Source organism: Cupressus sempervirens, chromosome 1 (assembly GCF_028749045.1).
Source record: "Cupressus sempervirens isolate cs-2001-9-10 chromosome 1, ASM2874904v1, whole genome shotgun sequence".
Classification (NCBI taxonomy): Eukaryota; Viridiplantae; Streptophyta; class Pinopsida; order Cupressales; family Cupressaceae; genus Cupressus; species Cupressus sempervirens.
This window is the reverse complement of record NC_143118.1, coordinates 220,350,185-220,362,644: the sequence shown is the minus strand read 5'-3', so window position 1 is coordinate 220,362,644 and position 12,460 is coordinate 220,350,185. Positions and strand designations below refer to the sequence as shown.

General features: G+C 35.7%; 3 protein-coding genes across 3 annotated transcripts in view; all 3 read right to left on the bottom strand.

The window, feature by feature from the left end:
- Window positions 1-12,460, bottom strand: part of LOC149576941 (putative uncharacterized protein YDL057W) — a 280,773-nt gene that overhangs the window by 127,171 nt on the left and 141,142 nt on the right. The window lies entirely within an intron of this gene.
- LOC149576943 (uncharacterized) lies at window positions 3,324-4,502 on the bottom strand. Its single transcript, XM_089821086.1, has 3 exons — window positions 4,416-4,502; window positions 4,118-4,305; window positions 3,324-4,022 (listed from the first exon to the last, which is right to left on the bottom strand). The coding sequence occupies exons 1-3, from the start codon at window positions 4,466-4,468 to the stop codon at window positions 3,409-3,411; spliced, it is 855 nt and encodes a 284-aa protein (XP_089677212.1). The 5' UTR covers window positions 4,469-4,502; the 3' UTR covers window positions 3,324-3,408.
- Window positions 4,532-6,379, bottom strand: LOC149576942 (uncharacterized). Its single transcript, XM_089814966.1, has 4 exons — window positions 5,723-6,379; window positions 5,291-5,577; window positions 4,737-5,134; window positions 4,532-4,639 (listed from the first exon to the last, which is right to left on the bottom strand). Exons 1-4 carry the CDS (start codon window positions 6,139-6,141, stop codon window positions 4,592-4,594), a joined length of 1,152 nt encoding a protein of 383 aa, XP_089671092.1. The 5' UTR covers window positions 6,142-6,379; the 3' UTR covers window positions 4,532-4,591.

The following is a 12,460-nucleotide window of genomic DNA, read 5'->3' as shown; positions in this document are numbered from 1 at the left end:
CACGCCAACAAGAGGACATTATAGTGGTATCAAATCCAAAGTCCTATCAGCCTGTGGAATACTTTGGATGATTATAGAAACAGATAGAAAAATAGGTTCCACTAAAATCACCAACTGGTATAACCAATATCAAAAGAGGAAGAATCTTCTGACATTTCAATAATATTTGCTTTTAACAGGAAAAAGTATACTCGTGCATGAGGTTATCAAAATCTTTGATGAAAACTCAAGTGAACCTAAGGAGATCAAGGCTATTGAATCCTTCGATAGGTACTATGCAAGGAAAAGAAAAGAGTTGGATCCTGAATTTGGAACTCAGTCAGAATTAAAGAAAGATGTAGACAAGTTCACACGTTAACCCTAACTACAAGAGCAATGGACAAGCAAGAGACAATAAATTGTCCCCTCAAGTAGAGAACACCTAAACTTTCAATACAACAGCAAGCATGTAAAAGATGAGAGCTCTAGCAATGTTCCCTTGCAGGAGCACTCTCTATAGTCGGTTGAATGTAGAGTTTACCCTTTGGTTGGGCATGTGGCGTGTATGATTTCGATCTCTTCATATGAGTGGCTCTGTCATGGGAAGAATAAGTTGCACCTAAGCTTTGAGATTTCAAACCATTTTTGGAAGAGATTGATTAACATGATAATATGAAAGCTTAGCATTTGAGCATTGATGTGTTTAATGATTAGCTTCAGTTGACCGTTGGTGACTTTGGACATGGAAACATTTATATCAAAGTTGAGCAGCAAAAGATTAGTAGAGATTTACTCCTCGCCTACATCCAAGTGTGTGCATGTGATCATGATGCAACATGGAAATTTCAACATATATAACAACCAACGTCCGCACATTGTTTGGGATCCTAGAGTTTACGGATTTCTTGAGTACAAGCAATCTTTAGGCTAGGAGGATTCAAATGTCCCCAAATTTTAACAAAGTGACTAAATTAAATTAATTAAGCAATCTCCAAAACTAAACAATATTATAAAGGACTTCTTTAATTAATTAAATTAGTTATAAAATGAAAGAGGGACAAAATAATAATATAATAATTAAATAGTTCAATTGAAATTAATTATTTTATGGCCCAAAAACTTTTAAAATAATATCCTTCAGGTCTTTTTAATTATTTGTTAGTTAAAAATGTTTTGGCTATGTCTGTCTATCTATAATCCTTTCAAAAGTTTACGAGAACCCATTTATAAGGCCAAGTTTGGCAAAGTTGTAAGAGGTGGATACTTATGTTTCTTTGTATTTGCAAATTCCAATCGGAGTTTTGCTTTCCAACCGTTTCAGAGGTGCAAGATCTTGTAATGTCTCCATTTTTAGTAGGCTCCAGCAGTTGGCTTGGTCAGTTCACCGTCACAACCCTCATGAGCTGACAATGGGATCTGAGGGTCTCAATTGTGGGGTTATAGGCTTTCTAGCAACCTATGGTGTATTTTGGCTCCGTTTGAGGGGCTTACTATTTATAGTAAGTCAGACTGTTGGTTTCGATGAGCTCAGTTGAGTTATAGGAGTTAAGTGATGCTCTCAATTTTTATTCTGGGCTTCTGCTTTGGGCTCCAAGAATCTTGGAGGGAGTGTCCATATATAGTAAGTCACCCCGTCAAATTCATTCATTGTCTTTCTTCATCAGGACCACTCTGGTGTTGTCAACTTTCGATTATGATGCTTCTTCAATTGTTTTTGCAAGACGGGTGAATTATTATTAATATTCATCTAAATATGCTAAGGTTGTTATTTTTGTTAGTGTTGTATGTTGGTCACCTCAATATCATACCTCGCTCGAACCAAGTCAAAAAAATTTATAATAGGCACAAGAAACAGTGGCCTTGTGTGTCAGAATATTATGTTATAGTAGAAAAAGTCATTTTTTGAGCCAAACGCATTTAATAAATTATATTATAATGGTACTTTATTATATTTTAATGTTATGTGGAGGAAGCTTCTTAAGTGAAGTTCATTTGGGAACTTGTGTCATTTTGGAGATTATAAATATGAGGCCATTTGATGGGAAAGGCATCCTAATTGAATATTATTTTTCTTTGTTGTCTTTGTGACACTTATGAAGTTCTGAAATTTTGTGTCCTTGCTGAACTATAAGTATTTGGGATCTACAGCTAAAGTATTGTAGATTCAATTCCGAGATTGCTTGGGAAATTGTGCTGAGATATACAATTTGTCATTTCTCCTATAGTATTAATTGTTGCTAAGGAGAAGCTTAATTTTTCTTGCTATTGGAAGTTGTTCTGGAATTTGTGAAGGGATTCACAAGAATTGTTATATCAAATTGTGTGCTAGTTAATTTGTCGTTGGTTGAGCACCCATTATATTTGCTGCTAGGTGTTATTTTCTTCCTGCACTTTGGGACCAGCATTTTCCATACCTGCAGTTCGATTTGTTGGTTGAAGAATTAGTTTGCTGCTGCTAGTCTTCATTTCAAAGGGTTTCAAGGCATGTCTTACCTGTAAGTTCATGAATTGTAACTTCTAATTTTTTATGGGTACTACTGATCTAGATAATAGGGGCTATTTTATCAACTGAGTTGTTGGTATTTTGTGAAAATACTCAGTATCTAAGTTGATATTAAATTCTAGAATTTTCAGCTGTATGTTCCCTATGTAATATCTAAATATTTGAGTTCAAACTATTATTGCAATATCTTCTATTTTGTTGTTATATTGTTGTATCAAAAATTGTAAAACGTCAAAAACAAAAAAAAGAAATCAATTATTCAACACAAATTGTTTGAGAGCCAACAGGGCTCATTACAGATCCTCCCTAATCTAGCACTTTGTAGTTTTGGTTGGAATCATCTCTCACCCTATTCTGCCTACGAATCTCAACTACTATAATCATGAATATATTTTGTGTTAAATTCAATATTTGTTCCTCAGTGAGATTACCTCATTATAACTGTGCAATTTATCAAATATTGTGTTCTGAATTTGGCATAATTCTATAGCCTTAAGTTCCTTATCTTGGCCGCCTCTTAAGGGTGTTCGACCACCTCTGAAGAGTATCATGTCCATAGTTGGAAAACTCACCAAATGCAAAAACTCGCCAAGCCCCCCAAAAGTTTAATCGGGAAAAACTCGGCGATTTAAAAAAAAAACTCGGGAAAAACTCGGGAACCTAAAAAACTGCTGAAATTTAATTAAAAATACATTTATTTTGCAAAATTTAATGAGAAGATGCATCTAATAAGTTAATTAAAGATAATACAAAAGAAAGAAACAAAGTTTAGATATATATAAATGTATAATGCGTACAAAATTGCATTCTCATGCAGAATGCTCATGGGAGGAAGCAAAATAGTAAATTACTAAATAGTTTCAATCTGTCAAACTAGAAGTAAATACTAAAAGTCTAAATACATCAATACAATTTGACAATGTCAATCACATCTTCCTCTTTCCACTTGCACTAGCAGGAAAGCGAGGGGGTCTAGTCCTAGAAGAAGTGCCCCACACTGGGATAGGGCGTGAGCTGCGTGACTGTGAACTCTGTGGCTGTGCCCCCTCGCTTGACGTCCCTACTGACTGGCTCGGCGTCCTAAAAGAGGATGCATCTCCTCCTAATGGTAATGCCTGATCCTCACGTGAATCATCATCATCCTCGTCCTCATCCTCAATGTCATCCATAGTGAACTGAAAATCAGCGTTAGCCTCCCCCTCCATGGCCTGCCTCTCCAAATCAGCGATCTCATTTGGTGTAAACAATGGACTTGGCTCCTGTGCTATCCAATCAGAATAAGGATCTATCTCATCTAGATCAAGCGGACCAGGTAGTTCTAAGAGCTGTGCCTTTTTTATGTGCAACTTAAGATTATAGTGCACATAAACAAGGTCATTAAGCCGTTTTTGAGTCAATCTGTTTCTTTTCTTTGTATGGATGGACTCAAATAAGCTCCAATTGCGCTCACAATGGGATGAGCTACAAGGTTGGGATAGGACTCTGAGAGCAAATTTCCTTAAATTGGGGGTATTGCCACCCCAACTTGCCCACCAAGCATCTGCAAAACAAAATTAAAAAAGTTATAAAGCAATAAAAAAAAAATCAGAAGCACAACTTATCAATTAGCAAAAATTTTAAAGTTTGACGCTTTACCTGGTACTTGAGTAGATCTTGCTCTCTTTGCTAGCATAGAAGAGAACAAAGGACCCCTTGATTCCACATAGATTTGTTGTTCGGTCACAATAAGGTCTCTCTCCTCTTCACTTGATATCATTCTCTCAATGCATTTAGAGAGACCTTCCATGACCTCTCCATTAGGATCTGAGTAGGAATCATCAGCCCTAAAACAAATAGAAAATGATATCAAATCTTACTACACAACCTTAAAAAGTAAAGTAAAATAAAGACTTATTAAAATTCCAACTTCAAGGACAATCAATTATCATAGTACCTGAATTTGGGATTGAGGAGGTAGCCTGCTGCATGAATAGGTTGGCGGAGCATATTGTTCCACCTCCTATCAATTATTTCCCAAATGGGGTCAAATTTGAGACTATCCCCGTGATAGTAACTTCTAACAGCCTCTTTTGCCCTATCCATGGCCTCATAAAGACCTCCCATTGGGGATTACTGCCCATCACATGTGCGCAAGACTAGAACCAAGGGCAGAGACATCTACATTTGAAATTTGAAAAATACAAATTAGTTAATAACATAGTAAGTTATGAATTGATAATGAAACTTGAATACACTAAAAACATAATGAAGTTACCTCCACAATCTCCTTAGCCTTTGCAAAAAAGCTATCATCAAACACTATTCGTGCCACAGCCTCTCCTTCGGGCTTCTTTGCGTAAGGTGAAGCAACCCAATCAGCACACACAAACATTTGCTTCAAAGCCAATATGTGGTCAAGAATACTTTGCAACGTCAAGAAGACCGCTGCAAACCTTGTCATAGCAGGTCTCATCAAATCTTTGCCTTTAGTGGCTTTTCTCATCAAACTGAGAACCCATGGGTGATTATAGATATATTTCGTGACTCGCCTAGCATCTTCCACAATTGGACTCACCCAATCAAGTTTTCCTATGTCCTCCAAAAGAAGGTCAAGGACGTGTGCTGCACAAGGTGACCAAAAAAGTGCGTGATGCCTCTCTTGGAGGATTCTACCTAAAAGATTAGCAAAAAATCAATAATCAATAACAAACTTTCCATATTTAGTATTTACAAATTACATCAAATCTAAATTGAATAATACCATTATCCAGATTCCATAGCATTACATTCATAATTCATATTGATTCAAATATAAAAAATCACATCTACCTGCTGCTGCATTATCTGTGATTATTTGCACCACATTCTCTATTCCCACCTCCATGACAACATTCTCCAACATTAAAGCCAATGTGGCTGCATTTTTCACTTTGTTGGAGGCATCGACAGATTTCCAAAACACCACATCATCTTTGCAAGCAATCAAGAAGTTAATAATGGTTCTACTTCTTCCATCTGTCCACCCATCAGAGAAAATGGTGCAGCCATACTTCTTCCACTCTTTCTTTTGGTCTTCTATCAACAATGTTGCCCTACCAACCGCTTTGTCAAGCAACCTACAAAATTTAGGTGTAATATTAAATAAAGTGTAAGTGTTAGTAAAAAATTAGGAAATAAGTTATAACAATTAAGATTTAAAATATAACAATGAACTAAAGTGAATCACAATTATTTACAACTACTAAATAGTAAAATACTAACCTTCCACTCATATCCTTGCGATTAGGCGGCTTGTACCCTTTGCCTGATATTGTCATTGCATTCACCATATTGACCCAATAGGGACTATCAGCGGCATTCATTGAGATATTGTTGAAAAACCTAAAATCAGCTGCTGCAATATCAATTTGCTCATGCACCTCCTTAAACCATGCAGTGCCCTCTAATGATGGCTGTGCTCCAGGTGTGTTCCTGGGCACAAAATAACCACCTATCCCTGATGGGGATCCGGATGGTGATGATGAAGAAGTAGGAGATGTAGAAGAAGTGGAACCGGTAAATGAGAAATTTTGTTTGCGGATCCGTGGGCCACGAAGAGATCCTAGTATGTTCTCAAGTGCTTCTTCTTTCTCTTGCATATCAAAAGGAGCTCCTTCTGATTCAGCTATGGCTGCCCTCATAGCTAATTTTGCCCTCTCCCTATTCAATTTTTTCTCTTCAGCAGCTGCAAGTAGGGCATGGATGAATCTTTTTTTTTCATCAGTTACCTTGAGACAAGGATTTGAGTCATGTTTCTTTATGCCTGCAAGGTGGTATTTGAGGCGGTTTATGCCTCCAGAAATAATTCTCGCACAGGGAATGCATATCACCTTCCCAATATCATTTGGATTTGGAGCTTCATAGGCATACCGCCATGCCTTATCTCTTGCATTTTTAGGCCGAGCGCCTATATATCCAGATGGGCATGGTGTTTGTGGCCACTCTTCTTGCGGGTTTGTCATTTTTTTAATGCTTGACTGCTGCCCTACACATAAATTTATAGAAAAATGAATAAACAAAGTTAAAACTTAGAAGCTAGGGTTTCAAATGATTCAAAGTTCAAACATAGAGTTAAACTTAAAATGATTTGAAATCATTTGAAATCATTTACAAACAACAAAAAAAACAACAGAACATTTGTTATAAAACTATAAAAAAATTTCAAAATATGATAAAATGAACATACCTGGAAAGAAATTTGTCTTCGAAAACCGGTTAGAATCCTCTAAAATCCACTCAAATCCGTCTTGAATCACTTGCAATCAGCTAAGAATGCCTCCAAACCTTCTTCTCTCCATGCCTCAAGGCTCTAGACAATGCAAATACAACAAACAATGAGCAAAAAAATAACTTTGTGCCCTTTTTAGCCATCACAGTCCGCGGGCCAGGAAATCGCGAGTTTTTAGTTAAAACTCGCCGAGTTTTAGCCGAGTAATCGGCGATTAATCTGCGAGTAAATACCTTCCAGCCGAGTTTTTGATTTGGCGAGTTAAGTGGCCAAAAACTCGCCGAGCTGAAAAACTCGGCAAGTGTTTGAAACTCGCTGAGTACTCGGCGAGTTTTCCATCTATGATCATGTCTATGTCTGAAGGGTTTCATGTTCGCATCCAAAGGTGTTCCTTGTCCATTTTTGAAGGGTGACATGTCTATGTCTGAAGGTGTGTGCTATTTACTACGAGCTCAAAAGACCATATGAGTTTGGCAAAGACAACACAGCATCCCAATGAGCCACACATAGTTGTTCATTCGCAAGAGTGGGTTCACAAAGCCCCATAGTAATAGGGGGACATTACAAAGAATATTAATACATTAGTAAGAATGATATTTAGGATACTGTACTAAACCTAAAGGAAAGTGAGTTGTATCTTCTAAGTGGCTATTCATGATTAAGCATGTTGTTGATGAGAGCATTGAGAAATACAAGGCATAATTGGATATGGCTTGAAGTTGTTACATCCCAATTTTTGACCTAGCTTGAAATATAGCCATTGAGGTTCGCATGAAGTCAATTGGCAGTTTAATTTGATATAACCTGGTGAAATGGTAAGATAGTTGGTCATTATGATTTCAAGTGAAGATGACATGTTAGTTGATCGTTAATCGTGAATTCATGGAATTAATATGAAAGGTTAACTATTATAATTATTTATAAAAAAATAATTTATAATTTAATTACTAAGAAATTCCTTGTAGGGTGCATGTCAAAAGGGTGAAAGCATTGTCAAAAAAGAATTAGGCAGGACTTCTCCATCACTGGGCAAACAGGTAGAGGATCTAGTGATTTGAAACAGGATACATCTGTGGAACTGCATGAGTTATTTAAATAAATAATTTGATTAAATAATTGAGTTAAAAATATATATAAACATATCTCTAAGGATTTTAATATATCTCTCATCATATTATTTTAATTAATATTTATAAACATCTATATATGTATAAATGATTTGGCACCATTATAATTTAATTAATAAAGTAATGTTGTTTGTACATATAAGATTTTAATAATGTTCGAATTTTAACAACATTTGAATTATTATTTTCAAGTTATAATCTTTCAACTCTCTTGCATTCTTTTATGCTTTCCTTGTTTTTAATCGATTAAATAATAGGAAATTAGAATCCATTCTAATCTTTTAACCTTGTGCTCTTGCTTTACATCGAATTTATGATTGAAATTTGTATAGTTTCTTGTAACGGATAGAAGCCATAGAGTCGGGCTCTTTATTATTTATTAGACTCCCATTTTCGTATCAGATATTGGGATCTTTTTCCTTCAGTCTTTCAAACCCGTTACCGTCGGAACCAAGACAACAGAGCTCAAAGATTGAATTCATGTTAGCCGAACTTCCTTATCATATTTGCCATGGGTAACAATTCAGGAACCAAGATTTATTCAAGTCCAGGTCTTTCGAATCATTTAGAGGAATCTCCTCGCAAAGCCAGGCCTGCACTTAGTGAATCCCTGTGTGGGAAAATGGCTCGCTGTCACCTTGTCCACTTGTCTTCAAACCCTGGACATCCATGTTGAAACCAAAGCAGAGGTATGTTTTGCATTTTCATTTACCAAGTTAGTATAATTGACTCGAGTTTGGATTTTGTTCGATTGGGCCTTACCTTGAATGAGTGAGGTCAGTGTCTTTTGGATTTTTGAATTGGGCATCACCATGTTCAAAATCGTTACACGAAGCATGAAATTGTGTTTCATCATTTTATGTGCATGGGGTTTCCACCGTTATATATATTATTAGGAATTTCTCTTTCTTTTCTCGAAGAGTAAGTTAGCAGTTCAATTAAAATGCTCTGGGGTTTGTGTTATTTGAGGTTTTCCTTTGATTGAATGACGTCATAGATCTTACTGCATTTGAATTGGGCTTCAACATTGTCAAATTGGTCTCAAATTGTTTGGATTAGATTTCTCCAGTTTATGCATATGCTTTTTCCACTGTTCAATATGATTAGGAAACTCTCTTTTTTATCTCATTTAAATACTTAGAGTATTTAATATGTTAATCGTCCTTTCAACAATCCATATCTCATTAATTCATTTTTTTTAAAGAAGTCATTTAAGTAAATCAAGTATCTTTTAGGCGCTTCAAGTAGATTGAATCAAATCTTTCTACAAGATTCAACTGACACTTTTTAAAGAGAGGACAGCAAATCATTCTGAGATCTTGATATGATATTTCTTTTAAGAGAAATCAGTTATGACTGATTTAATTAATCTAAATATTCAAATTTGAAATCTTTAAAGAACATAGTTATGTAAACACAGAATGTGAGATGATGGATGTATGTAATCATCTTGAATACTTGATAGAGCCGTCTGCTCCGAAAATTCCAAATACCTAGGACTCACCCGGCTGTGTAGCCAAGAAGATGGGGCATGAGGTGTGAGAAAGGAATCATTAATAATATGAACCAATATCAGTTATGATGTTTCAATATTTATCATTTAATATGAATTAATTAATAGCTCGTGCATATTTCTATTATGATGATCTCCTGCTGCCAAGTCATATGGCGTGTTATATATTATGATGCCCAGTGGATGGAATGATGTTCCCTGTCAATTCCAAGTAGGGAGGGCCTTTCTCGTTAGAGATTGTGTGGGGATATGTTGTGGTCTGAGGTTGGGTGGTTAAGCCCCTGACAATGCTTCACCTCTCTCAAGATGTTGGGTATGCATCAGACAGAGAAATTATGCAATCAACTATTATCGAAAACAAGTATTATCATTTTTAATTATGAGGAGATAAGATTAAATTGGGTTAGTTTATTGTTACCGTTATTCTACACCTAGATGCAAGATATAGAATCATGGATTGTTTTTCATTTGTATGGATATTAAATAAGTAAATTTCTAACATTGAGTTATTGTCACAATTAGGCAATCGAAAGGAAAGAAATCTGAAGCCCTAAATTAAATCCGTCGTCGCTAAAGCCCTATTGATTCTGTCATTGAATCCGTGGTACTAAAAGCCCTAGTTTGAAGACGTCATTGCAAAAGCCCTAAATTGAATCTGTGGTAGCGGAAGCCCTAGATGGTAAAGTGGTATCAGAAGCCCTAAATGAACCAATGCCCTAATTGATACAGTGGTTTGTAATTGTTCTAATTTTAATTATAGTGGTATTTAATTGTAATCATCATTTGATTTTGAGATAGTGGTTTTTAGATGATAGTCGTCATTTGAAATCGTTATAAAGTATTTGTGGACTAATCCAGGTGGTTGCAGAAGCATCCTTGGTTTGATTTTCGAGTCTCAGTTTTCCGAGGTATGTAGTTTTCAATTTCTGTAATAATTTCAGTTGATGGTATTTCAAGTTTTTAAGTTAAGAAATTTTGTTTAACTTGAGTATGTTAAATGTTAATTTAGACCCAAAAAATCAGGATGTTACAAAAGTATTCTTCTTGTATGGACCTAAATTTGTGAGGCTATACTGATTCTAACTTGGCAGGGAGTGCTACTAATCGAAAGAGAACCTCCAATTATTGCTTCAGTTTCGAATCTGTTATGATTTCCTAGTGCAACAAGAAGTTGTGTTGCTCAAAGTACAACAAAAGCTGAAATGTTGCAGCAAGTGTGGCAACACTCTTAATGTTATCAGGGTCACTGCAAATGTATTGGCACTGGTTGTAAGATATGTACTTTCCAAAGGCAACAACCCCTTGCATTTATAATGAGCATAAGACAAGAAGAGACATGTCCCTTCATGGGACATGTCAATTCATTTATTATATATATATATATATATATATATATATATATATATATATATATATATATATATATATATATATATATATCTACAAGAGTATTGTCTCATCGGTTTACCCGACTGAAGCTACAATACATCAACACTCCCTCTTAGCTAGTGAGGATAAACACATAGATATTATGCCATTGGTAATATTTGGAATGGCAAAACTTAGCAATATCTTTGATCAAAAAATTTCCACCATTTTCATATCACATTTGATATCATGAGTATTGGCCTCCAGAATATCAACATATAATATTCACCAAATACTCTTGACTGTTGGCCTACAGAATATCAACATAAGATATTCACCAAGTACTCGATAAGGTAATGGCCTACAAAATATGAACACATGACATTCACCAAATACCTATCATATATCTATACAAACAACTCATAGACCGTCAAGTGAACGACATCTAACACTTTGTTGTTGATTTACAAGATATAATTTATCATGATCTGTTTCAACATTTACATAAAATGTATATCATGATTTAAGTTATTGTAAGATCATCACCTTCCAATAATTTCTGCAAATACAAGTGAATCATTTGGAAGTCGTCACTTCCTCATGATGTAAACTGGTGGTAGGCGCATCAAAATCATGCAATCACACACATGGATTTTCAGACTCCCTCTATATATCAATCTTATGAACTCCTCCAATGTTGCTTTTGATCGAGTGTCAGACTCCCTTTGAATCTGGTATCAATCCTCATTTTCCTACAAGAACATCCTTGGAAAAGAGGCAAATAGTTCTTATACTATGTAGACAAGTAAGAGAGAGACTATAATAAGTAGATAATGTAATGCACAAGGATAATAAATACTCATCTACAACTTTGTTATCTTGTGCCTCCAAAACATATTAAAGGACTTAACATGATGACAACGACCTCCTTCATTCACCTGTATTTTGAATATATGGTAATTATTGATCACTTTTTGATACTTTTTACCTTGCACGATAGCCATATACAAGTTCATCTTCTTTGTTTAGACCATAGCCCTTCGAAGGTGGTCGACTAATATATTCAAGCGATCGATATTTGTTAAATATTTTCCTTCATAATTGGCATTTGATTTAATCAAATTAAATTGACATCCTGATTGAATTCCTCCTTGCTCACAAATCTTGGGCGCAGGCTATGAGATTTTGTTATTTAATATTCCTAGGTGGGTCCACCTTCTACATGGTTACTGACGGACTATGGAGGTTCTCCTACTTTAAACATGACTCCTTGTATTTTACGTTTGGGAGTCCTAATATCCATGAGGGCTTACTTCCTGATATATTCTCCTTTGACTTTTGGACGTGGGTCCTACATCACACGTATACCTCCTCAACTCTCAATTCGTCCCACTCGGCATCAAAGACAATGTTCCGCAGGTTTTTGTTGTCATGTTCCCTTTTTAGCTTTGTCTAGCAATGACATGAGAGTTAGCCTATTATAGTCTCGTAGGTTGGCAGTGGTGGTCAAGGACTCAGTCAGGATTTTCAGCGTCCAAATTTGGTAGTACAGGCAATAATAGATCAGTTGAGAGAAATTCCTTGATTTTAGGAGGTAGTTCCTTGATTGTAGGAGGAGTTTCCTACCTTTTAAGAGGTGGTGACATTTCCAAAGTTGAGGTTCTATGAGATCACCTCCTGGTCTCAATTTCAGGAGATTTGGGTGCGTTTTTCAAGAGATTTCA

Coding starts and splice junctions, on each gene's coding strand:
- LOC149576943 (XM_089821086.1), bottom strand. CDS start 4,468: ATGCTCCGCCAACCTATTCATGCAGCAGGCTACCTCCTCAATCCCAAA. Junction 4,306..4,415: donor CTCCTCAATCCCAAATTCAG/GTACTATGATAA, acceptor TATTTGTTTTAG/GGCTGATGATTCCTACTCAG. Junction 4,023..4,117: donor AAGATCTACTCAAGTACCAG/GTAAAGCGTCAA, acceptor TTTGTTTTGCAG/ATGCTTGGTGGGCAAGTTGG.
- LOC149576942 (XM_089814966.1), bottom strand. CDS start 6,141: ATGAGGGCAGCCATAGCTGAATCAGAAGGAGCTCCTTTTGATATGCAA. Junction 5,578..5,722: donor CGCAAGGATATGAGTGGAAG/GTTAGTATTTTA, acceptor TAAATTTTGTAG/GTTGCTTGACAAAGCGGTTG. Junction 4,640..4,736: donor AGGCTAAGGAGATTGTGGAG/GTAACTTCATTA, acceptor TTTCAAATGTAG/ATGTCTCTGCCCTTGGTTCT.